At 55.5% G+C, this 25697-nt stretch overlaps 2 protein-coding genes across 4 annotated transcripts; both read right to left on the reverse strand.

Moving 5' to 3' along the window:
* Positions 1-477: 477 nt before the first annotated feature.
* LOC149124842 (uncharacterized) lies at positions 478-4110 on the reverse strand. 2 transcript variants are annotated; one of them, XR_016212505.1, is made up of 2 exons: positions 3883-4110; positions 478-758 (listed from the first exon to the last, which is right to left on the reverse strand). XR_016212505.1 is itself a non-coding variant. In XM_089303231.1 (2 exons), the coding sequence occupies exons 1-2, from the start codon at positions 2596-2598 to the stop codon at positions 643-645; spliced, it is 444 nt and encodes a 147-aa protein (XP_089159357.1). In that variant the 5' UTR covers positions 2599-3305; the 3' UTR covers positions 478-642. The 2 variants fall into 2 exon arrangements, 1 of the variants encoding a protein (XP_089159357.1); XM_089303231.1 differs by lacking the exon at positions 3883-4110 and adding an exon at positions 2271-3305.
* Positions 4111-5887: 1777 nt separating this feature from the next.
* On the reverse strand, positions 5888-25231 carry LOC149124843 (uncharacterized). 2 transcript variants are annotated; one of them, XM_089301880.1, is made up of 10 exons: positions 25090-25231; positions 23400-23552; positions 21720-21866; positions 20024-20182; positions 18354-18494; positions 16664-16816; positions 15028-15126; positions 10310-10347; positions 7896-7933; positions 5888-6145 (listed from the first exon to the last, which is right to left on the reverse strand). In XM_089301880.1, exons 1-9 carry the CDS (start codon positions 25184-25186, stop codon positions 7925-7927), a joined length of 996 nt encoding a protein of 331 aa, XP_089158006.1. In that variant the 5' UTR covers positions 25187-25231; the 3' UTR covers positions 5888-6145; positions 7896-7924. The 2 variants fall into 2 exon arrangements, with proteins under 2 accessions (XP_089158006.1, XP_089158007.1); XM_089301881.1 differs by lacking the exon at positions 23400-23552.
* Positions 25232-25697: the final 466 nt, after the last annotated feature.

The raw sequence follows: 25697 nt of genomic DNA on the forward strand, positions 1-25697 counted from the left end.
AATTCACCAGATTACGTGCAAGTTAATTCGAGTGCCCCAGGCCAGTGTTCCCGCACACACATTACGGTTCAGAACCACCCAGAGAAGAGAGGCCGGGAGTCAAGGCCGCTTCTCACAGACGCAGCCAAAACTGCTTCCGGCCAGGGCCAGGAAACCCCCAAAACAGAACCCAGGCCGTAGGAAAAGTTCTTCCTCTCCCAACCCCCGCCTCCACCCACCCACCGGCACTCCTGTCACACTCGCCCTCCCTCGACGCTGCCCCACACGCCTTCCTTCCCCTTCCTTCCACGCCACCCCACCTTCACGCCACCTTTTCCTTCTCCCCCTTCCTCTCTCCTCCCGAATCTCCCTTGGCCGCCTCTCTCCTCCTCCTCTCCCCTCCACCCCTCACATGCACACCCCTTGCCCGCTATCTGCACCCCAGGCCCCATCTACCCCGTGACGACAGCAAGGCCATCGCGCCCAACTCACCAAAGAGCGTTTCTGCTCCTCTGGAACAGGAGCCGAGGCCCGAGGGGTAGACTTCCAGACTGCCCAAGAAGAGGACCGCGCCTACACATTTCCAGAAGGGCAAGGTACCTGCCGCGGCTGTCTCGGGCTGCAGTGTCTCTGATTCAGGCCTGACCCCGGAGGCACTGGGTCTCACTCAGGCTCCGCCAGCAGCATCGAGGACGGCTCCTCAAGACTTGAACAGGCTTTTGGGCAGGAACAGATGAGGAGCAGACTTCCATCTGAGGATGGCTGAGCAGGAGATGTACCTACGGGTACAATTCCTGGTCACAGCGCAGGGCGCAAATTCACTCCCCACAGGCAGCTGCCATGGCGCCATGGGACACATCTGCATGCTGCTACGTCCAGTGTGGGGCGCTCAAGAGCCGATTCCAGTCCCGCTACTCCAGGATGGGACCGAGGGAGGCAGCTGCTGATGGCCCAGGTACTTGGAACCTGCCTCCTTCCCTCCTGGGAGTCCTGAATGGAGTTCTTGCCTCCTGGCTTCTGCCTGGCCCGGCACTGGCCTTTGAAGCCACTTGGGGAGAGAAGCAGTGCATGGGGCATCACGAGCACTCTTGCTCTCTCTCAGTGATTGCCCATCTGGTGGTTCGCCCCCTCCCAGTGGCTACAAAGGCCAGGGCTGGGCCAGGCTGAAACAGAAGCCAGGGACTTTATCTGGTGCCCCATTCTGAGAACCTGCCACTGGGCCCCTGGCTCCTGAATACTGGCTCCGGATCTGCTCAGCCCCCATCACTGCGCCAATTTGGAGAGAACCAGCAGATGAAAGACTTACTTTCTCTTTCTCTCTCTCTCTCTCTCTGAATGTAACTCTGAATTTCAAATAAATGAATAAGAACTTTATAAAAAAAAAGGAAGACATAGCTATAAATAAACTACTACATCAAGGCCAACTACTAGAGTTTATATCGAACTTGATAATATATGCATCACCTAGCCTATTAACACAGAACTCCTGTGTGAAGGATAGTTAAAACCCGTGATTTGCAAACCCTTCCAAAAAGGAGATGAAGGGGAAAAATCTTCCATCTTATCCCATCAGACCAACTTTTTCCCAACATCCAAAACAAACGCATCATAAAGAAAACGGCACATACGTATCTGTCATGACTGCGCTGTCACATTCCTCAACAAAATATTACCAAACGCGCTCCTGAAGCACAACCAAAGCTTAGCACGCTGGGTGCAACTGAGAGGTACTCCGGGAATGCAAGGATGGCTACCATACACAATCAATATATCACAGAACAGAATAAACATGGGGAAAGCCCACAAAGTATCCCTATAGACACAGAAAACCTATTTCACAAAAACTCCCACCGCTTTGGCGATCTTAAAAAAAAAAAAAAGGAATCATCAAATCAGGAACAGAAGCTAAACCTCGGCTTGACAATGGCCTCTCACTGAAAACCCACAGAGCGCTAACATCACACCAAATGCCAGTTAACCGGAAACTGTCCTCCTAGACCAGGAAACAGACGAGCGTTTTCGCTCTTATTCCTCCCCGTCAGCAGTCTCGGGGGTCTCGAGCAGGGCGGCTGGGCCATCAAAACGCAAACAGACGGGAACGCGGGGCCGCTCCGGGAGGAGACGGAGCCCCTCTGCTCTGGCACAGCTGCTCGCACACTGGGGAAAGTTCCAGACCGACCGTCCGCACAGCAAGACCACGACTCCACCCGCGCCTTCGGGACCCGAGAGCAACAGGCACGCCGGCAGCGAAGACTCGCAGCGGGAAACCCCAACAGCCCCGCGTCACTCACCGCCAAGGGGGCCCGGTCTGCTGGCGGGCGGCACAGGGGCCCGCGAAGGCCGCTGCTTCCACGAGGGGCCGAAGAAGAGAACCGCGCCTGGGAAACGGCGCGGCAGCCTCGGGCCGCAGCCTCTCTGAGCCCGGCCTGACCCCGGGGGCGCTGGGTCTCCCGCAGGCTCCGCCGGCAGCGTCCAGGACGGCTCCCGACGGCTCGCGCGGGCTCTCCGGCAGCAGCGGACGGGACCGGCAAGGACTCCTACCTGAGCGCCGCGGGCCACGAGGGGCCACTTCCGGGGCACAGCGCCGGGCGCAGGCGCACTCCCCACGGCGGCCGCCATGGCGCCATGGGACGCACCGGCATGCTGCCTGCGGCGTCCAGCGTCCGACGCCCCAGGGCCGCTGGCAGTGCGGCCTCTCCAGGCTGTGACCTAGGGACGGCGGTTCGAGTCCCGGCTGCTCCACTGCCGATGTTTCTCCACAGCCACCATCTGTCCTGTAGGGTGCCTGGTGAAGCTGAGCTCAGCTCCAGTCTCCTCGCCCCAGAGGGAAGGGACTCGGCAGCCTGGGCCATGGCATAGCTGGGGACACCTCTGGCTCCTCCTGCATAGCCCCACGGGCTGCACAGGCCCTGATGCCTGCCTCACTCTCCCATCTCTGGGGACCACTGGCACCAACTCCGGGTCCCATGCTGTTCCTGTCACCTACCCCACCTGACTTCCTGACCCTAATGGTGCATTGGCTGGAGCCGGCGCTGTGGCACAGTAGGCTAATCCTCTGCCTGCGCTGCCCGATCCCATGTGGGCGCCGGCTCTAGTCCTGGAGGCTCCTCTTCCAATCCAGCTCTCTGCTGTCGGCTGGGAAAGCAGTAGAAGATGGCGCAAGTGCTTGGGTCCCTCATCTGCATGGGGGACCAGAAAGAAGCACCTGGCTCCTGGCTTCTGATCGCTGTAGCTCCGGCCATTGTGGCCATTTGGGGAAATGAACCAACGGACGGAAGACCTTTCTCTCTGTCTCTCCCTCTCACCCTAACTCTACTCTCAAGTAAATAAATAATAAAATAAAATAAAAAATAGTGCATTGGCTGATTACCAGCATCTTAGTCCCTCCTTAATGGCTGGAATGGATCCTCACCTAAGGTGATGGTGAGGGCTGGGGCAGACATGAAGTCTGGGCCAGGCACTCGGGGACTAGGAGTGCTGTTTCTAAAGAGGTGGCAGGGGTTCCCTGTGTTTCCTGTCCCTGGGCCACTGGCCCCTTCCCCATGAGATTCGGCTGTCCCGATTCTGTCCCATGAGCATCCAGGGGAGGCAGCAGCTGGAAGCACAGTGCAGCCTCCCCAGAGCTTGAACAGCCTGCACCTGGGCCTCCACTGCGAGCCTCTAGAGCTGAGACAAACCCATCTCTGCTCTGCATGGGGACCCAGGTGCTCATTTATGGCAGCCACAGCAGGGGATGAGCATGGGACACCCCCCCCCGCCACCAGAGCCCACAGGTAACAATGCTCTGTGTCCTGCTACCCCTCTGTTGGCCCGAGGCTAGGACTGCAAAACCCCACACTCACTTGCACTTGAGTTCTGCCCCTGGGACCTCCAGAACCTGCCTCTGCACCCACCCCTACTCACAGGAGTCAACTTGGCCCCCACAAATGGGCTCAGGGCACCTGGGCCTTCCAGGTGTCCTCAGATCCAATGCCCGGCTGGCTTTGGCCTTCACTGCGCATGGTCTCCCACAGCCCCACCTCCCTCTAGCCCTGCCCTTATACAGGTGGGAGCCCCACCCCCCCAGTCCTATGAGGGTCTTGTCTGAAGACAGCTGTGGTCATCAGGCCAGGAGCCTGTGTGGGGTCATTCAGGGAGAGGCCCCCTGGGCAGGCAGGGACACAGCTCATCTTGCCAGAGTGGGGGTTCCAGCTGTGCTCCGGGCTCCTGGAGACAGAGCCACATGCAGGGCCCTGAGGACAGCTCCACAGCCTGGCCCAAGAGTCATGGCGGTTGAGCCAATACCCGCCCCCATCCCACAGGAGGATTTAAGGAAGCTCCAGTCGGCTGGTGCCGTGGCTCACTAAGCTAATCCTCCACCTGCGGTGCTGGCACGCCAGGTTCTAGTCCCGGTCGGGTTGCCAGATTCTGTCCTGGTTGCTCCTCTCCCAGTCCAGCTCTCTGCTGTGGCCCAGGAAAGCAGTGGAGGATGGCCCAAGTGCTTGGGACCTGCACCTGCATGGAAAGCCCAGGGGGAAGCACCTGGCTCCCAGCTTCAGATCAGCACAGCGCGCCGGCCGTGACAGCCATTTAGGGGGCGAAACAAAGGAAGGAAGACCTTTCTCTCTGTCTCTCTCTAACTCTGCCTGTCAAAAAAATAAATTAAATATGGCCAAATGAGCCACTGGGCCAGAGCATTTCCCAACCCTAGAGACCCACTGGCTCTTTGTCCTAAATGTTGCCAGAAGGGCCATTGAGGAATGGGCTGTCCTCTTGCCCATCCTAATTGAGTCAGTAGGCCATCCACCCCACCTATGCCCTGGGTTGACCTTTTAGGGCTAGCTATTGAGGACTGAAGGAGCCTGGACTCCCACCACCGAACTATGGCCATCACTCCATAGGAGCCCAGGTTAACTGTGATGCTATCAGGTAGGCCAATTACTTTTTTTTACTGACATGGGGGCAACCTTCTCAGTCCTGACCCAGTATTGGGGACCCACCTCTGTTGCCTCAACCTCCATGGCTTCAGCATGGCCCAGCCTGACATTGTGGCAATATGGTGAGTGAACCAGTTGGTAAAAGATTCTCTTTCTCCCCATCTCCCTCCCGCTCCCTCCTGCTCCGTTCCTCTCCCTCCCTCTCTCCCTCTCACTCTCTCCCTCTCTCTCACTCTTAACTCTGCCTGTTAAATAAATAATCTTTTTGAAAATATTAAAGCAGTCAAATAATTGCCACATATTTGTTATGTACCAGGTAGTTCCATTTTCAAAATGCCAGACACTGTATCAAATTCTCTTTTCAAAGATTATGAAATAAATGGGGATTAATGGAGAGAGTCAATGATTTGCTGTGGGAACATAACACAGAGAATTCAGAAACCTAGCAAGGAGCAGAGGTGTGTTGGTGTCATCAACTGATTCTCTAGGGTTAACAAAAAGTTCTGACTTGTGGCATTTAGCAACTTACGTGGCATGAATATCAACAGATGGATGTGGTTTGAAACTACCAAACTGTGATTTGGTATGAACACGATTTTAAATCCATTCAAAGGATTTTATGGTATGCATCTTTATCAAATTTTGATGAGATTTTAGAATATGAGCTTTCATGAACTTTCTGTGACTTCATGATGAAAAAAAATGTATGAAAATGCTACCATGAAAAAAATTATGTGTGGGTTTAAATTTTTTGTGCCAATATCAGCTCATATTTTCATTGTTTTTATATATTTCACTGTATTCTTAAATACTGATTTTATAGTAACTGTTGCATGTCCCCTTGAACAATGGAATTGGAAATTCAAGACTGAAATGGGTTGAGCTGAAAATTTTGGAATCAGATCATTCCATATTCCTTTTTGAATAAGTTTGTGAAGTGTGAAGTGTACAACATGATTTCCGCACAGTCAGAAAACATGACTCCTTTGAAGTCAGTTGCAAGCCAATTTGTTTATTTCTGGACAGAAAGAAAAATCTGTCAATTTTTTTTCTAAAAACACTCTTAGCTTCATGGTAGAGTGTAGGGAAATTAGTGATGTCCAGCTGTGAATATGCTACCATTGAATGAAATAAAATGATTCATTTTGGAGAGTTGGGCGGCCCCCTTCTAGATGTGAGTTTTGCAGCTTGCTTTATAGGGTCGATTACTGTTGTTCCAAAGCACCAGATATGATGAGATGGTTCCATTTCTGTTGAAATAAAAAGTGAAATAATATTCTCAGATTCTGGAGATATCCCAATTCCTGATTAAAGAACTGCCCTCAAGATTTCCCCTAAGAAATGAGGTAAACATCATTAAACCAAAAGACACACATGAGAAGGAACTGATAATACATGTCTCCAGGTGATGAACCAAACTTCACCCTGTAAAAAAATTGCCTTTTGCCAATAACAACCTAGGTTTGCAGAGTGCTTGCTGGCACTACTGAGGAGAAGTTAAGAGGAAGCCCTGAGATACCATGCCAATGGAGCTCTTGAGTAACAGCGGACAGAGGACACAGCTGTGCCCTGGAATCCTCTTCCAATGCAGGATTCCGGTCAATCGCCCTACTTGACATGGGGTCAGATTCCAGGAGTGGCATTATTTATTTCACTGAAGATAAAACCTAAGTTTTCTTAGGACATATTCATAAAGTAAACTCAGTATGAGAGAGAGAGTGGCAAAAAAAGTACTTTAAAGCCAAGTGTCACACACTCATAAAGGAGTGTTTTCATGAGGTTTCTGAGACTTCATGCAGACAATTTAAGGAAAATATGTGTTATGAAAAAACCATAGATATTATACTTTCTGAACCCAACAAATCCCCACTCTTCATTTTTAGAAGATTTACCTTTATCTTTGAATACTCTTTGTGTACAAAGCATTGGAATTAACCCCTGATGAAGCAAAAGAATAAGGGCAGGTAAACTGAAAGGACCTGGTAGTTTGGAAAGTGTCCATTCAGTGTGCAACTGTGAACACACATGGAACCACTTGATGCACAATGGTTGTCTTGGTGTAGGGGCCTCTTGGGCAATTCTCTACTCAGGAATTCCATCCATTCTTGGACAGAAATTGAATGTGTCAAGCAAAAACAGAAAACTTGTGCAAGCAGTCCTTCCTGTGAGGTTAAATGAAGTGCATGGGGAAAAAACCCTAAGCAGTCATGGTAACTGTGCTCTTCTGTAACTCAGAAGTCAGAGGACAGTGCACTGGGTGGGCCCATACCAAGCGCAGGCTTGGCATCCTCTCCGGCTGGAGAATTCACTCGGTCATTATACTGGACACTGGTCTGGTCTGCAGTAGCAGGGTAATTTGTTCTGCTGAAGAAACACCAGGGAGCAGGAAAAATAATGTTAGGTGAGAGCATGATACACTCATGGTGTGGATTTCAGGAGGTTTCTGAGACAGCTTAGAGATAAGCTTATGAAAAGATACAACTGATGAGCAAATTGATACCTAGCGTAAATGCTTTGTTGGACCAAAACAACTTCCTATTGTACCTTGATTCTTATATTTTAGTTTTTGTCTTTGAATACCAAATTGTCTTGCAGCATTAGAACTACTTTTAATGAAGGCAAAGAAAAAAATGAAACAAACTTGTAGCTTGGAAAATGTGAATTCAGTGTTGTACTGCCAACAAGTGTGAAGAAAACATGAAGACTATGTAGTCTTAGTTTATGGGCCTCATGGGCAATTCTCTACCAAGGAAGTTCACCCACCAGGGGAAGAAACTGAAGATATTTCAAGCAAAGTTTAAAAACAAACATTTTGAAACAGTAGTCCTTAGTCTTATGTTAAGTAAAATACAGAGAAAAGAAAAGAAAATCTTAAGAAAAAGAGATCCTAACTCAGTTTTCCAGCCACTTGGAATGCAGAGGACAGAAGACATAGGTGGGCCCATCTAGGCTCAGGCATGGCATCCTGTGCCATTTCGAGATTTTGGCCATTCACCCTACCTGGTATTGTGTCAACAGCAGTGGTAGCATCAAAGCACCTGTTGAATGACAAACAAAAGTTGTCAAGATATTTCAGACAACAGACCCATCTCAACCATCTGATGGCAGCAAAAAAATTTGAAATCCAAGCAAATTGGCTCCTATTGTGGACTTGAATGAGTTTTCTGATACATCATTAAAATCAGTTTCTTAAAGTATGGATAATGAAAAAAAGCTCATAGTTTAATAATTTTAGAACAAAATTCTTGTTTAAATTCATTTTTAGTTTTTTCCCCCTTTATCCTTGACTATTATTTGTATCTTAACAATCGCAACTACTCTTTCAGAAGACAAAAAGATTATGATAAAAATCAAAGGTCTGGTAACTTGGAAAGTGCCCATTTGGTGTTTCTCTAGGAGTCAAGGATAGAATAGGAGGAATACAAAATGGAGTAGATGAGGTTAAGTGCCCCACGGGAAATTCCCTGGCAAGGAACTCCATGCTTCCTGCACAGGATCTGAAGAGTCCAAGCCAAGTTAGAAAACTTCTACAAACATTTCTGCACAATAATTCTTAGTGTAAAGTTAAAAGATTTGTACAGAAAGATAAAATCCTGGTGCTTTGGCACAGTAGGTTAACCCTCCACCTGCGGCGCCAGCATCTCATATAGGTACCGGTCCTAGTCCCAGTTGCTTCTCTTCTGGTCCAGCCCTCCACCATGGCCTGGGAAAGCAGTAGAAGTTGGCCCAAGTACTCTAGCCCCTGCACCCATGTGGAAGGCCTGGAAGAAGCTCTTGTCTGCTGGCTTTGGACCGGTGCAGCTCTGGCTAGTGTGGTCATTTGGGGAGTGAACCAACAGATGGAAGACCTTTCTCTGTCTCTCACTGTCTGTAATTCTACCTCTCAAATAAATTTAAAAAATCTTTAAAATAGAGAAAACCCCAAGGAATCAGGCCAGCTGTCCTCATAATAAGTAAGAAAAAGAGGAGAGAAAACATCAGTAGGCCCACTGCAAGGTTAGGCCTGATATCCTCTCCCAGTGGAAGATTTTTGTCAGTCACCATATTTGACACTGGGTGGGCTTCCCCTGGAGTGTCATTCATTCCATTGCAGAAAAAAATAAAGCTCTCCTAAAACATTTTCATAAGAGACTCATCTCAGTATCAGATAGTAATAACAAATTACTTTAAATACCAGCATCCTACACTTACAGTGGGGATTTTCATGAGGTTTCTGAGACTTCATGTAGAAAAGCTAAGGAAAATATATGTTCTGGGTTCATTTTTAGGTGTCTTATTTTACCTTTGAACACTATTTGTGTAGAAAGCACTGAAATTACCCTGCATTATGGCAAAGGCGTAAGGAGATACTGATACTATCTGGTAACACGAAAAGTGTCCATGCAGCGTGCAACTGTGAGGCAACGATAGAGTAACAATGCAAAACACTTTTCTTATTTTAGGTGCCTCTTGGGCAATTCTCTACCCAGGAATTCCGTCCATTCTTCATGCACAGAAACTGAGGATGTCAAACAACATTAGAAAACATGCGCAAGCATTCTAGAAAATGTAGTTCATACTGTGAGGTGAAATGAAGTTTATCGGGAAAAAATATCCTAAGGGATCATGTCAACTGTGCTCTCCAGTAACTCAGAAGACAGAGTACAGTAGACACGGGTGGTCCCATAGAAGGTCAGACTTCTCACCTTCTACCACTGGAGGATTTTGGTCAGTGAATATACGTGACACTGTTCTGGTTTGGAGTGGTGGGGGAAATTTCTTATGTTGAAGAAAAACCAGGAGTTATCTTAGTATATTTGAAGACAACATATTCATTTCAACATGGAGCAACAGTAAAAGAAAAAATATACTGAAACATAATACACCCATGATGTGGACTTCATGAGGCTTCTAAGAGGTAAGTTTATGTAAATACAATGAATGAAAACTTGATGCACAGGTTTAACAATCTGGGGGAGCAAAACAAGTCCTCATGCTAACTTCCTTCTTACATTGTTTAATTTTTGCCTTTGAATGCATTGTGTACTGACCGTTACACTACCCCTTGGTAAAGCCAAAGGAAAAGGATGGAAAAAAATGAAAGCAACTGGCAAGTTGGAACATTCCCACTCAGTGTACTCCAGCAAACAAATGATAGAAAAACAAGAAGCAAAACACTAGTCTTAGTTTAGATACCTCAATGACAATTCTCTACTAAAGTACTCCTTCCTGTGAGGAAACTAAGGTTTTCAAGCAAAGTGAGAAAACTCAAACAGATATTTTTGAAAAGTAGTCCCTAGTGTTAGGTTAAAGGAAGTGCATAGAAATGAAGAAAAATACTAAGGAATGATGCTAACTGAACTCTCAGTAACTCAGAATGCAGAGGACAGAAGGCTTCAGCTGCCATTGAAAATTTTTTTACTCTGTCATCATACCTTACACTGATTCGTACTCCAGGGTAGCATTAAATCACCTGTGGAAGGTAAATCAAAAGTTTTCTTAGGATATTTTCAGAACACAATCATTTTATCAACTGACAACAGGAAAACATTATTTGAACCCATAGAAATACATGCTCATAATGTAGATTTTCATGAGTTTTCTGACACAAGATAAACATAGGTTTATTTTTATTTATTTATTTTTGACAGGCAGAGTGGACAGTGAGAGAGAGGCAGAGAAAGGTCTTCCTTTGCCATTGGTTCACCCTCTGCTGCGGTCGGCGCACCTCGCTGATCCTATGGCAGGAGCTAGGTACTTCTGGTCTCCCATGGGGTACAGGGCCCAAGGACTTGGGCCATCCTCCACTGCACTCCCTGGCCACAGCAGAGAGCTGGCCTGGAAGAGGGGCAACCGGGACAGAATCCAGTGCCCCAACCGGGACTAGAACCCGGTGTGCCGGCGCTACAAGGTGGAGGATTAGCCTAGTGAGCCGCGGCGCCGGCCAGACATAGGTTTATAAAGATGGGTACAATGAGAAAGCGGCTCATAGATTTAATAATTCAGCAACAAAAATGCCAATTTCAAATATATCCTTAGATTCCTTATTTTTATCCTTAAATATCGTTTGTGACTTACCAATTGCAAACACCCCTCAATAAAGAAAAAGCCAGGTATAGACAAAAGGAAAGGATACGGTAACTTGGAAAGTGCCCATTCCGTGTTCTGCTGGGAGCCACACAGAGAACAACATGAAACAAAAGCTTTGCCTTAGATTAGAGCCCTCAAGGACAATCTCTGCTGAGCAATTCTATCCTTCCTGCAGAACAACCGAAGAGACCGAGTCAAGTTAGTGGTCACATGAACATTTTGAAAATGGATTCTTTGTGTAAACTTAAAGAAACTGTATGGAAGTAAGAAGAAATCCTAAGGAAATACACCAAAGTGCTTTTCAGTAACTAAGAAGATAAAGTGCAAAAGGAAAGTGTGGTCCCACTCTAGATTCGGGCTGAATATTCACACAGTGAAGATCATGGTCAGTCACACACCTTGACACTGATTGGATTTCCATTGTGGTGTTACTTATTCTGTTGATGGAAAGAACTAAAGCTGTCTAATGATGTTTTCAGAAAACAGACCCATATCAATATGCACATGGTGTAAAATAAATTATTTTACATCCCACCATGTTTAATTCATAATGATGATTGTCATGAACTTTATGGTACCCCAAAAAGAAGTAAAGGAAAATGCATGAGAACAAAACAGATAGATAGGAGAGTTGTTAAACAATTCCTATTTTAAATTTCTTCAAGATGTTTTATTTGTATTTGAACAGCAGCTGAGAACAAAGCATCAGATGACCTTAGGCTATAGCAAAGGGGTAAAGATAGACAATCGCCAAGTTTCTGGTAACTTGCAAAGTGCCCATAGAATGTGCAGCTGTTGGCCAGTGAGAGATGATGCGCTTCCACATGACGGTCTTGTACAGGTGTCACATGGGCAAATCTCTATCGAGGAAATACGTCCTTCCGTGGCAGAAACTAAAGGTTTCAGGAACATTAAGAAAACATAGCCAAACGTTCTGGGAAAAGCAGCTCTCAGCATTATCTTGAAAGCATGGCAGACATACTGAAGAGGAGTTCTCAGAACTTATGCCACATGAAATCTTCAGCATCTCATAGATCAGAGGACATAAAACATATGGACCCCTACTGAGCTGAGGCATGGTATCATTTGCCACTGGAAGGCTCTGCTCAGTCACCATGCCTGATTCTGGGTTTGACTCCAGTGAGACTATCATACTTCCTGTGGAAGAAAAAACAAAAGTTGCCTAAGCAGATTTTCAGATGCAGATCCAACTCCATGTCAGAAAGCAGGAACAGAAGTGATCTCCAACCCAAACAACACATTCTCATAATGTGGATGTGCACAAGTTTTCTGAGACATAATAAGGGTAAGTCTACAAAAATCCAAATTAGGAGAAAATGGGGAGATGTTGTCATGTTTTGAGAGAAAAACAACTGGCAAGGTGAAAATCATTCTTAGAGGTTTATGTCCTTGGCAATCATTTGAGTTTAAAGAATTTCCCTTCCACTTGGAGAAAATGAGACAACAGTCATAGATGAAAAGAAAGGATCCAGTAATTCAGAAAGTGCTCTCTCCATGTCCCAGTGGGAGCCACGAAAGAACAATATGATGCACAACCCACTGTCCTAGTACAGGAGCCACATGGATAACTCCATCAGGGATCGGGTCCCTCCTGGACAGCAACTGAAGACTTAAATTCAACATGACAAAGTCATGCAAATATTTAGGCAAGTTTATCCTTCATGGAGGGCTCCAGAAATGTAGATAGGATGCGACAAGCTACTAAGCAACCATGCCGACTCTTCAGTAAAGCAATAGACAGAATACAAATGACACGGTTGACACATGCCAAGCTCAGGCATGCCCTTCTCTTCGCATGGAGGATTTGGACCAAGTATATGTGTGGCAATGGTTAGGATTTCCAAGTTGGTTAGATTGACTCCGCTGCAGATATACCTAAAAGTGTCTTCGGATAGGTTGAGAAAACACACTCAACCTGCTATTACAAGCAAATCAATGATTTGACATCCCAGCAAATGGCACTCAAAATCAACACTTTCTGGAGGTTTCTGAGACATCATAAACTAAGAATCAACTACATATCAGAAGTACCAAATGCAAAGCTAGAATACTACAAGGAAAAAAGTGTGTGGCACGTGGTGGTATAGAACTTGTGTACCAAGCATTGCAGTGACCATAAACAGCTGCAAAAGCATAAGGAGAGAGAAACTGAACATCTTTGTGATCTTGGGAAGCACATACTGAGTGTAGAGCCACAGGAAGCAAACTGGCTGTCTCAGTAAATGTGCCCCAGGGGCAATGTTGTACCTAGGAACTCTATCCTTCCAGGCCAGAACATCAAACGTTTCCAGCAACCTAAGAAACACAAAGGAAAAATGGAAAAAGCAACCCCTAGTGTTCAGAGAAAGGATCAGCAGAGAATATCAAAGGAACTTGTAAGGCATTCTGGTATTTGAGCACATCAAGTGCTCAAGAGAACAGAGGTTAGAACAGAAGTGTACCCAAAGGGAGACTGGTGCTAGCATCATTGGACACATTTGGAGTTTGATCAGTTATCAGACCATCCTAAATGTCAGATTCCCATGTAATCATCAGGTCTTTCGGTAAGGGAAAGAAAATAAGTCCTCGGTGATTTTTCACATCAGAGAGGAATAAAATCAGTATTTCTGAAACACAGAGATGAACACACTCACAATGGATGTTCCTGACAATTCTGACTCATGTTCCTGTACATGCAAACATGCATTATGGGAAATGGCTCATGGATTTCAAACAGCTAGAGTAAAATCATTTCTTGCGCTCCACTCATTCTTAAAGGTTTTCTTTCTGTCCAGGGACATATCTTGATACTCCTAATTGCAAAGACAATTCCAGACAGCCAAAGAATAGAGAAAGATGTAATGAGAGATCTGGTAACATACAAATGGCACAAATGGTGTCTACCTGGGAGACAAGTAAAGTCACAGGTGGTCCAAGAGTGTTTTTTAGTTTGGTACCATCTCAGACAATATCTGAAAAATTTTCTACTATATTTACAAATGTTCGAATGGGGAACACAGGAATGGAACAACATGCAAATATAGGTGCAGGTTGGCTCCACTGCACACTGGAGCATTAGGTTCAGCGAGAAGACTTGACACTTGATTACAGTTCTGCTATTATTTCATCCATGGAAGGATCCAGGCATACTGAACTGAGTGACTGAGAAGACAGATTTCATTCAGCATTAGTATAGAGTAACAAAAAATAACTTCCTAACTAAAGAGTAAGGAAGAAAAACTAAAAGGCTCTGCGAACATTCAAAAATGCCGAGTCGTTATGCAGCAGTGTTCAGCCAATGATAGGACTCACGAGGACAAAAGGCAGTCATGGAGGACACGACTTGCACACGAGCACTTCTACACTGAAGAAACGCATCCATGTTAAGCAGAAGGATGAAGATTCCAAAACAGGTAGAAAACACAGACATATTTTCAGAAAAGGAGACACTTAGCAATAACATTCCACCACAAAAATGTCACGTCAAAAAGGAACAACAGCAGTAACTCTAAAGCACAAACCACACAAGAGCCAAACAGATTGTTCCTAAGTTCAAATGAGGGCGCTACAAGTTTGGGGACAACGATCTGTAACAAGATTACAGAGACCACAGAACCTACAAAAAACCAGAATGAAACAGAAAATCTTGGATTCACACAAAGAGGTCACTGAGAAAAATGTCCTGAATCATGGCAAATTACAGGAAACAAAGTACATATTACAGTGCAAAGGCAAAATGGGCACAGAGAGACAGAGAAAACTGTACTACTCAGAGACAAAAAAAAAAAAAGGGAAACCTTTAAGGAAGGTGAAGAAAATCGAAGCAAAACAGACTGAAAAAGCAGCGTTAAAGGCAGTACAAACACTGGAGGAAAAAATGAAAGATCTATGTAAGCAAAAGACAGAGAAATCCTAGGTCACAGGACACCTTCTGGTAACAAGGAAGCACTTTGCAGAAGCTTCCCAGTCCCGGAGGCAATAGGAAACCCGTTCTCGCTCAAGGAGCCCCGGCAACCCAGCGGGCTCCCAGGGGCAGAGGACACAAGGCACACGGGGCCCCTACCGTGGTCGTGGTCGTGGTCGTGGTCAGCCTCCTCGGTGCTGGGAGTCATGGTTGGGAGCGGCACGTCCGGAACAGGTTCCCGGGTGCCGGGCTCGGCGTCTGCGGAAGAAGAGGAGACATCACGCACTTGGCCTGAGTGAGGGTCTCTGCCGACAACACACCTGCCTCCGCCTAGGAAACCAGGCAGAGCAATGTTCTCCCGGCCCCACACCTCCCGACGCCTCATGTGGGTGGGTGCCTAGGTCAGAGTGGAGACAGCACGGGCGCCTGCCTGCCTAGGCCACAAAGAATCCCGGCCAAGGGAAACTGGTGGCACCGGGGCCAGGGCGAGGGCCCGCAGCAGGGCGCGCCGTCCCCCCTTGTGCGTTGGGCCGCGCAAGGCCTTGGTGCCACCCCACCCTCCGAGTGGGTTCCCCTCCTTGGCCAGGGCTGGCGGGCTAAGAGCGGCCCTTCCCTTCCACACGGCAAGGCGACGAGGAAGGGGAAGTGAAAGGATCCAGGAACCAGGCAAGGGCCACCTCCGGGTTCCAGGGGCAGCCAAGAAAGAACCTGACGGCACCCAGCCCCCTGTCTCAGGGGAGGGGCCTGGTGGGCACACCTCGAGCAATCCTCTGGGCCCTCCAGGACGGCAACGGAGCACCGTGTCCGGCACGGGCTCAGTCCAGCCAGGCCTCGCTGGACGGCTCCCCGCATGGGGGCGAGAGGGGAGAAAAGCGGACGGAGCAACCGCACCCTCTCTCATCTGCGCCCACTCAGGGCACGGAGGACAGACGGGCCCGCGTGGCTGGCTCCACACACCAGCCCGGGTCTGGTCTGGGCCACGAGCGCACGACTGGGAACTGGCCCATCCAGGACACTGGGTCAGATTCTCCTGGTGGCCCGCCGCACTACAAGGCAGACAACTCCCCAGCTGCCTGGGGGCACGGCACGGGTCCAGAACACGCTGGTGCCAGCGTCAGAGGGCACATCGAGGACTTGTCCTCAGGCAGCGGCCACGCCTCCTGGACGCTGTCCCGGGAGCTCGGAGACCAGCCAACGCCAAGAGGAAGGCAAGGACGTCTCAGGAGAGGCAGAGGCACAGAGCACCACCCTCGCGGAGACCAGTGTGCCCGCGCCTAAGTCCGCTGCGCACACTGGGCCACCAGGGGCAGTGGGGCACTCCACGCCGGGTCCCATGAGGCTTCTGCACTCGCAGCCTCCGTGGCAACGCCAGGCATGCGGGCTGGGAGTGCTGCACCAGAGCCCCGGGGTCATGGCCGGAGCAGACGTGGGGGGCGGGGAAGCCTACGCCCCTCCCGCACGGCTTAGCAGACCACCACGCAGAGAAACGGACAACCTGCGGACAGGCCCAGGCAGCGTGCAGCCAACCAGAGCACCCGGGAGGACACACGGCCCCGTCTCGGAGCGCCTGACTCGCACCGCGGCCCCTCTCTCCCCAGGGAGCACATCCTTCCCGGGCAGAGCCCCGAGGACGTCCCCGCAGCTCCAGAGCACAGGCCAGCGTTTCGGGACAAGGAATCGCATGGCGGCACCTTCCCGGTCCCGGAGGCAATAGAAAAGCCCGTTCTCGCTCAAGGAGCCCCGGCAACCCAGCGGGCTCCCAGGGGCAGAGGACACAAGGCACACGGGCCCCTACCATGGTCGTGGTCGTGGTCGGGGTCGGGGTCGTGGTCGTGGTCGTGGTCGTGGTCGTGGTCGGGGTCGTGGTCATGGTCAGCCTCCTCGGTGCTGGGAGTCATGGTTGGGAGCGGCACGTCCGGAACAGGTTCCTGGGTGCCGGGCTCGGCGTCTGCGGAAGAAGAGGAGACATCACGCACTTGGCCTGAGTGAGGGTCTCTGCCGACAACACACCTGCCTCCGCCTAGGAAACCAGGCAGAGCAATGTTCTCCCGGCCCCACACCTCCCGACGCCTCATGTGGGTGGGTGCCTAGGTCAGAGTGGAGACAGCACGGGCGCCTGCCTGCCTAGGCCACAAAGAATCCCGGCCAAGGGAAACTGGTGGCACCGGGGCCAGGGCGAGGGCCCGCAGCAGGGCGCGCCGTCCCCCCTTGTGCGTTGGGCCGCGCAAGGCCTTGGTGGCACCCCACCCTCCGAGTGGGTTCCCCTCCTTGGCCAGGGCTGGCGGGCTAAGAGCGGCCCTTCCCTTCCACACGGCAAGGCGACGAGGAAGGGGAAGTGAAAGGATCCAGGAACCAGGCAAGGGCCACCTCCGGGTTCCAGGGGCAGCCAAGAAAGAACCTGACGGCACCCAGCCCCCTGTCTCAGGGGAGGGGCCTGGTGGGCACACCTCGAGCAATCCTCTGGGCCCTCCAGGACGGCAACGGAGCACCGTGTCCGGCACGGGCTCAGTCCAGCCAGGCCTCGCTGGACGGCTCCCCGCATGGGGGCGAGAGGGGAGAAAAGCGGACGGAGCAACCGCACCCTCTCTCATCTGCGCCCACTCAGGGCACGGAGGACAGACGGGCCCGCGTGGCTGGCTCCACACACCAGCCCGGGTCTGGTCTGGGCCACGAGCGCACGACTGGGAACTGGCCCATCCAGGACACTGGGTCAGATTCTCCTGGTGGCCCGCCGCACTACAAGGCAGACAACTCCCCAGCTGCCTGGGGGCACGGCACGGGTCCAGAACACGCTGGTGCCAGCGTCAGAGGGCACATCGAGGACTTGTCCTCAGGCAGCGGCCACGCCTCCTGGACGCTGTCCCGGGAGCTCGGAGACCAGCCAACGCCAAGAGGAAGGCAAGGACGTCTCAGGAGAGGCAGAGGCACAGAGCACCACCCTCGCGGAGACCAGTGTGCCCGCGCCTAAGTCCGCTGCGCACACTGGGCCACCAGGGGCAGTGGGGCACTCCACGCCGGGTCCCATGAGGCTTCTGCACTCGCAGCCTCCGTGGCAACGCCAGGCATGCGGGCTGGGAGTGCTGCACCAGAGCCCCGGGGTCATGGCCGGAGCAGACGTGGGGGGCGGGGAAGCCTACGCCCCTCCCGCACGGGTTAGCAGACCACCACGCAGAGAAACAGACAACCTGCGGACAGGCCCAGGCAGCGTGCAGCCAACCAGAGCACCCGGGAGGACACACGGCCCCGTCTCGGAGCGCCTGACTCGCACCGCGGCCCCTCTCTCCCCAGGGAGCACATCCTTCTCGGGCAGAGCCCCGAGGACGTCCCCGCAGCTCCAGAGCACAGGCCAGCGTTTCGGGACAAGGAATCGCATGGCGGCACCTTCCCGGTCCCGGAGGCAATAGGAAAGCCCGTTCTCGCTCAAGGAGCCCCGGCAACCCAGCGGGCTCCCAGGGGCAGAGGACACAAGGCACACGGGCCCCTACCATGGTCGTGGTCGGGGTCGGGGTCGGGGTCGTGGTCGTGGTCGTGGTCGTGGTCGTGGTCGTGGTCAGCCTCCTCGGTGCTGGGAGTCATGGTTGGGAGCGGCACGTCCGGAACAGGTTCTCGGGTGCCGGGCTCGGCGTCTGCAGAAGAACAAGAGACATCACGCACTTGGCCTGAGTGAGGGTCTCTGCCGACAACACACCTGCCTCCGCCTAGGAAACCAGGCAGAGCAATGTTCTCCCGGCCCCACACCTCCCGACGCCTCATGTGGGTGGGTGCCTAGGTCAGAGTGGAGACAGCACGGGCGCCTGCCTGCCTAGGCCACAAAGAATCCCGGCCAAGGGAAACTGGTGGCACCGGGGCCAGGGCGAGGGCCCGCAGTCCCCCCTTGTGCGTTGGGCCGCGCAAGGCCTTGGTGCCACCCCACCCTCCAAGTGGGTTCCCCTCCTTGGCCAGGGCTGGCGGGCTAAGAGCGGCCCTTCCCTTCCACACGGCAAGGCGACGAGGAAGGGGAAGTGAAAGGATCCAGGAACCAGGCAAGGGCCACCTCCGGGTTCCAGGGGCAGCCAAGAAAGAGCCTGACGGCACCCAGCCAGCCCCCTGTCTCAGGGGAGGGGCCTGGTGGGCACACCTCGAGCAATCCTCTGGGCCCTCCAGGACGGCAACGGAGCACCGTGTCCGGCACGGGCTCAGTCCAGCCAGGCCCCGCTGGACGGCTCCCCGCACGGGGGCGAGAGGGGAGAAAAGCGGACGGAGCAACCGCGCCCTCTCTCATCTGCGCCCACTCAGGGCACGGAGGACAGACGGGCCCGCGTGGCTGGCTCCACACACCAGCCCGGGTCTGGTCTGGGCCACGAGCGCACGACTGGGAACTGGCCCATCCAGGACACTGGGTCAGATTCTCCTGGTGGCCCGCCGCACTACAAGGCAGACAACTCCCCAGCTGCCTAGGGGCACGGCACGGGTCCAGAACACGCTCGTGCCAGCGTCAGAGGGCACATCGAGGACTTGTCCTCAGGCAGCGGCCACGCCTCCTGGACGCTGTCCCGGGAGCTCGGAGACCAGCCAACGCCAAGAGGAAGGCAAGGACGTCTCAGGAGAGGCAGAGGCACAGAGCACCACCCTCGCGGAGACCAGTGTGCCCGCGCCTAAGTCCGCTGCGCACACTGGGCCACCAGGGGCAGTGGGGCACTCCACGCCGGGTCCCATGAGGCTTCTGCACTCGCAGCCTCCGTGGCAACGCCAGGCATGCGGGCTGGGAGTGCTGCACCAGAGCCCCGGGGTCATGGCCGGAGCAGACGTGGGGGGCGGGGAAGCCTACGCCCCTCCCGCACGGCTTAGCAGACCACCACGCAGAGAAACGGACAACCTGCGGACAGGCCCAGGCAGCGTGCAGCCAACCAGAGCACCCGGGAGGACACACGGCCCCGTCTCGGAGCGCCTGACTCGCACCGCGGCCCCTCTCTCCCCAGGGAGCACATCCTTCCCGGGCAGAGCCCCGAGGACGTCCCCGCAGCTCCAGAGCACAGGCCAGCGTTTCGGGACAAGGAATCGCATGGCGGCACCTTCCCGGTCCCGGAGGCAATAGAAAAGCCCGTTCTCGCTCAAGGAGCCCCGGCAACCCAGCGGGCTCCCAGGGGCAGAGGACACAAGGCACACGGGCCCCTACCATGGTCGTGGTCGTGGTCGGGGTCGGGGTCGTGGTCGTGGTCGTGGTCGTGGTCGGGGTCGTGGTCGGGGTCGTGGTCATGGTCAGCCTCCTCGGTGCTGGGAGTCATGGTTGGGAGCGGCACGTCCGGAACAGGTTCCTGGGTGCCGGGCTCGGCGTCTGCGGAAGAAGAGGAGACATCACGCACTTGGCCTGAGTGAGGGTCTCTGCCGACAACACACCTGCCTCCGCCTAGGAAACCAGGCAGAGCAATGTTCTCCCGGCCCCACACCTCCCGACGCCTCATGTGGGTGGGTGCCTAGGTCAGAGTGGAGACAGCACGGGCGCCTGCCTGCCTAGGCCACAAAGAATCCCGGCCAAGGGAAACTGGTGGCACCGGGGCCAGGGCGAGGGCCCGCAGCAGGGCGCGCCGTCCCCCCTTGTGCGTTGGGCCGCGCAAGGCCTTGGTGCCACCCCACCCTCCGAGTGGGTTCCCCTCCTTGGCCAGGGCTGGCGGGCTAAGAGCGGCCCTTCCCTTCCACACGGCAAGGCGACGAGGAAGGGGAAGTGAAAGGATCCAGGAACCAGGCAAGGGCCACCTCCGGGTTCCAGGGGCAGCCAAGAAAGAACCTGACGGCACCCAGCCCCCTGTCTCAGGGGAGGGGCCTGGTGGGCACACCTCGAGCAATCCTCTGGGCCCTCCAGGACGGCAACGGAGCACCGTGTCCGGCACGGGCTCAGTCCAGCCAGGCCTCGCTGGACGGCTCCCCGCATGGGGGCGAGAGGGGAGAAAAGCGGACGGAGCAACCGCACCCTCTCTCATCTGCGCCCACTCAGGGCACGGAGGACAGACGGGCCCGCGTGGCTGGCTCCACACACCAGCCCGGGTCTGGTCTGGGCCACGAGCGCACGACTGGGAACTGGCCCATCCAGGACACTGGGTCAGATTCTCCTGGTGGCCCGCCGCACTACAAGGCAGACAACTCCCCAGCTGCCTGGGGGCACGGCACGGGTCCAGAACACGCTCGTGCCAGCGTCAGAGGGCACATCGAGGACTTGTCCTCAGGCAGCGGCCACGCCTCCTGGACGCTGTCCCGGGAGCTCGGAGACCAGCCAACGCCAAGAGGAAGGCAAGGACGTCTCAGGAGAGGCAGAGGCACAGAGCACCACCCTCGCGGAGACCAGTGTGCCCGCGCCTAAGTCCGCTGCGCACACTGGGCCACCAGGGGCAGTGGGGCACTCCACGCCGGGTCCCATGAGGCTTCTGCACTCGCAGCCTCCGTGGCAACGCCAGGCATGCGGGCTGGGAGTGCTGCACCAGAGCCCCGGGGTCATGGCCGGAGCAGACGTGGGGGGCGGGGAAGCCTACGCCCCTCCCGCACGGGTTAGCAGACCACCACGCAGAGAAACAGACAACCTGCGCACAGGCCCAGGCAGCGTGCAGCCAACCAGAGCACCCGGGAGGACACACGGCCCCGTCTCGGAGCGCCTGACTCGCACCGCGGCCCCTCTCTCCCCAGGGAGCACATCCTTCTCGGGCAGAGCCCCGAGGACGTCCCCGCAGCTCCAGAGCACAGGCCAGCGTTTCGGGACAAGGAATCGCATGGCGGCACCTTCCCGGTCCCGGAGGCAATAGGAAAGCCCGTTCTCGCTCAAGGAGCCCCGGCAACCCAGCGGGCTCCCAGGGGCAGAGGACACAAGGCACACGGGCCCCTACCATGGTCGTGGTCGGGGTCGGGGTCGGGGTCGTGGTCGTGGTCGTGGTCGTGGTCGTGGTCGTGGTCGTGGTCAGCCTCCTCGGTGCTGGGAGTCATGGTTGGGAGCGGCACGTCCGGAACAGGTTCTCGGGTGCCGGGCTCGGCGTCTGCGGAAGAACAAGAGACATCACGCACTTGGCCTGAGTGAGGGTCTCTGCCGACAACACACCTGCCTCCGCCTAGGAAACCAGGCAGAGCAATGTTCTCCCGGCCCCACACCTCCCGACGCCTCATGTGGGTGGGTGCCTAGGTCAGAGTGGAGACAGCACGGGCGCCTGCCTGCCTAGGCCACAAAGAATCCCGGCCAAGGGAAACTGGTGGCACCGGGGCCAGGGCGAGGGCCCGCAGTCCCCCCTTGTGCGTTGGGCCGCGCAAGGCCTTGGTGCCACCCCACCCTCCAAGTGGGTTCCCCTCCTTGGCCAGGGCTGGCGGGCTAAGAGCGGCCCTTCCCTTCCACACGGCAAGGCAACGAGGAAGGGGAAGTGAAAGGATCCAGGAACCAGGCAAGGGCCACCTCCGGGTTCCAGGGGCAGCCAAGAAAGAGCCTGACGGCACCCAGCCAGCCCCCTGTCTCAGGGGAGGGGCCTGGTGGGCACACCTCGAGCAATCCTCTGGGCCCTCCAGGACGGCAACGGAGCACCGTGTCCGGCACGGGCTCAGTCCAGCCAGGCCCCGCTGGACGGCTCCCCGCACGGGGGCGAGAGGGGAGAAAAGCGGACGGAGCAACCGCGCCCTCTCTCATCTGCGCCCACTCAGGGCACGGAGGACAGACGGGCCCGCGTGGCTGGCTCCACACACCAGCCCGGGTCTGGTCTGGGCCACGAGCGCACGACTGGGAACTGGCCCATCCAGGACACTGGGTCAGATTCTCCTGGTGGCCCGCCGGACTACACGGCAGACAACTCCCCAGCTGCCTGGGGGCACGGCACGGGTCCAGAACACGCTGGTGCCAGCGTCAGAGGGCACATCGAGGACTTGTCCTCAGGCAGCGGCCACGCCTCCTGGACGCTGTCCCGGGAGCTCGGAGACCAGCCAACGCCAAGAGGAAGGCAAGGACGTCTCAGGAGAGGCAGAGGCACAGAGCACCACCCTCGCGGAGCCCAGCGTGCCCGCGCCTAAGTCCGCTGCGCACACTGGGCCACCAGGGGCAGTGGGGCACTCCACGCCGGGTCCCATGAGGCTTCTGCACTCGCAGCCTCCGTGGCAACGCCAGGCATGCGGGCTGGGAGTGCTGCACCAGACCCCCGGGGTGGGTCATGGCCGGAGCAGACGTGGGGGGCGGGGAAGCCTACGCCCCTCCCGCACGGGTTAGCAGACCACCACGCAGAGAAACGGACAACCTGCGGACAGGCCCAGGCAGCGTGCAGCCAACCAGAGCACCCGGGAGGACACACGGCCCCGTCTCGGAGCGCCTGACTCGCACCGCGGCCCCTCTCTCCCCAGGGAGCACATCCTTCCCGGGCAGAGCCCCGAGGACGTCCCCGCAGCTCCAGAGCACAGGCCAGCGTTTCGGGACAAGGAATCGCATGGCGGCACCTTCCCGGTCCCGGAGGCAATAGAAAAGCCCGTTCTCGCTCAAGGAGCCCCGGCAACCCAGCGGGCTCCCAGGGGCAGAGGACACAAGGCACACGGGCCCCTACCATGGTCGTGGTCGTGGTCGGGGTCGGGGTCGTGGTCGTGGTCGTGGTCGTGGTCGGGGTCGGGGTCGTGGTCATGGTCAGCCTCCTCGGTGCTGGGAGTCATGGTTGGGAGCGGCACGTCCGGAACAGGTTCCCGGGTGCCGGGCTCGGCGTCTGCGGAAGAAGAGGAGACATCACGCACTTGGCCTGAGTGAGGGTCTCTGCCGACAACACACCTGCCTCCGCCTAGGAAACCAGGCAGAGCAATGTTCTCCCGGCCCCACACCTCCCGACGCCTCATGTGGGTGGGTGCCTAGGTCAGAGTGGAGACAGCACGGGCGCCTGCCTGCCTAGGCCACAAAGAATCCCGGCCAAGGGAAACTGGTGGCACCGGGGCCAGGGCGAGGGCCCGCAGCAGGGCGCGCCGTCCCCCCTTGTGCGTTGGGCCGCGCAAGGCCTTGGTGGCACCCCACCCTCCGAGTGGGTTCCCCTCCTTGGCCAGGGCTGGCGGGCTAAGAGCGGCCCTTCCCTTCCACACGGCAAGGCGACGAGGAAGGGGAAGTGAAAGGATCCAGGAACCAGGCAAGGGCCACCTCCGGGTTCCAGGGGCAGCCAAGAAAGAACCTGACGGCACCCAGCCCCCTGTCTCAGGGGAGGGGCCTGGTGGGCACACCTCGAGCAATCCTCTGGGCCCTCCAGGACGGCAACGGAGCACCGTGTCCGGCACGGGCTCAGTCCAGCCAGGCCTCGCTGGACGGCTCCCCGCACGGGGGCGAGAGGGGAGAAAAGCGGACGGAGCAACCGCACCCTCTCTCATCTGCGCCCACTCAGGGCACGGAGGACAGACGGGCCCGCGTGGCTGGCTCCACACACCAGCCCGGGTCTGGTCTGGGCCACGAGCGCACGACTGGGAACTGGCCCATCCAGGACACTGGGTCAGATTCTCCTGGTGGCCCGCCGCACTACAAGGCAGACAACTCCCCAGCTGCCTGGGGGCACGGCACGGGTCCAGAACACGCTCGTGCCAGCGTCAGAGGGCACATCGAGGACTTGTCCTCAGGCAGCGGCCACGCCTCCTGGACGCTGTCCCGGGAGCTCGGAGACCAGCCAACGCCAAGAGGAAGGCAAGGACGTCTCAGGAGAGGCAGAGGCACAGAGCACCACCCTCGCGGAGACCAGTGTGCCCGCGCCTAAGTCCGCTGCGCACACTGGGCCACCAGGGGCAGTGGGGCACTCCACGCCGGGTCCCATGAGGCTTCTGCACTCGCAGCCTCCGTGGCAACGCCAGGCATGCGGGCTGGGCGTGCTGCACCAGAGCCCCGGGGTCATGGCCGGAGCAGACGTGGGGGGCGGGGAAGCCTACGCCCCTCCCGCACGGGTTAGCAGACCACCACGCAGAGAAACAGACAACCTGCGGACAGGCCCAGGCAGCGTGCAGCCAACCAGAGCACCCGGGAGGACACACGGCCCCGTCTCGGAGCGCCTGACTCGCACCGCGGCCCCTCTCTCCCCAGGGAGCACATCCTTCTCGGGCAGAGCCCCGAGGACGTCCCCGCAGCTCCAGAGCACAGGCCAGCGTTTCGGGACAAGGAATCGCATGGCGGCACCTTCCCGGTCCCGGAGGCAATAGGAAAGCCCGTTCTCGCTCAAGGAGCCCCGGCAACCCAGCGGGCTCCCAGGGGCAGAGGACACAAGGCACACGGGCCCCTACCATGGTCGTGGTCGGGGTCGGGGTCGGGGTCGTGGTCGTGGTCGTGGTCGTGGTCGTGGTCGTGGTCGTGGTCAGCCTCCTCGGTGCTGGGAGTCATGGTTGGGAGCGGCACGTCCGGAACAGGTTCTCGGGTGCCAGGCTCGGCGTCTGCGGAAGAACAAGAGACATCACGCACTTGGCCTGAGTGAGGGTCTCTGCCGACAACACACCTGCCTCCGCCTAGGAAACCAGGCAGAGCAATGTTCTCCCGGCCCCACACCTCCCGACGCCTCATGTGGGTGGGTGCCTAGGTCAGAGTGGAGACAGCACGGGCGCCTGCCTGCCTAGGCCACAAAGAATCCCGGCCAAGGGAAACTGGTGGCACCGGGGCCAGGGCGAGGGCCCGCAGTCCCCCCTTGTGCGTTGGGCCGCGCAAGGCCTTGGTGCCACCCCACCCTCCAAGTGGGTTCCCCTCCTTGGCCAGGGCTGGCGGGCTAAGAGCGGCCCTTCCCTTCCACACGGCAAGGCGACGAGGAAGGGGAAGTGAAAGGATCCAGGAACCAGGCAAGGGCCACCTCCGGGTTCCAGGGGCAGCCAAGAAAGAGCCTGACGGCACCCAGCCAGCCCCC

The sequence above is a fragment of the Oryctolagus cuniculus genome, chromosome 8 (assembly GCF_051225735.1).
Source record: "Oryctolagus cuniculus isolate XC-2025 breed Fujian yellow rabbit chromosome 8, ASM5122573v1, whole genome shotgun sequence".
NCBI lineage: Eukaryota > Metazoa > Chordata > Mammalia > Lagomorpha > Leporidae > Oryctolagus > Oryctolagus cuniculus.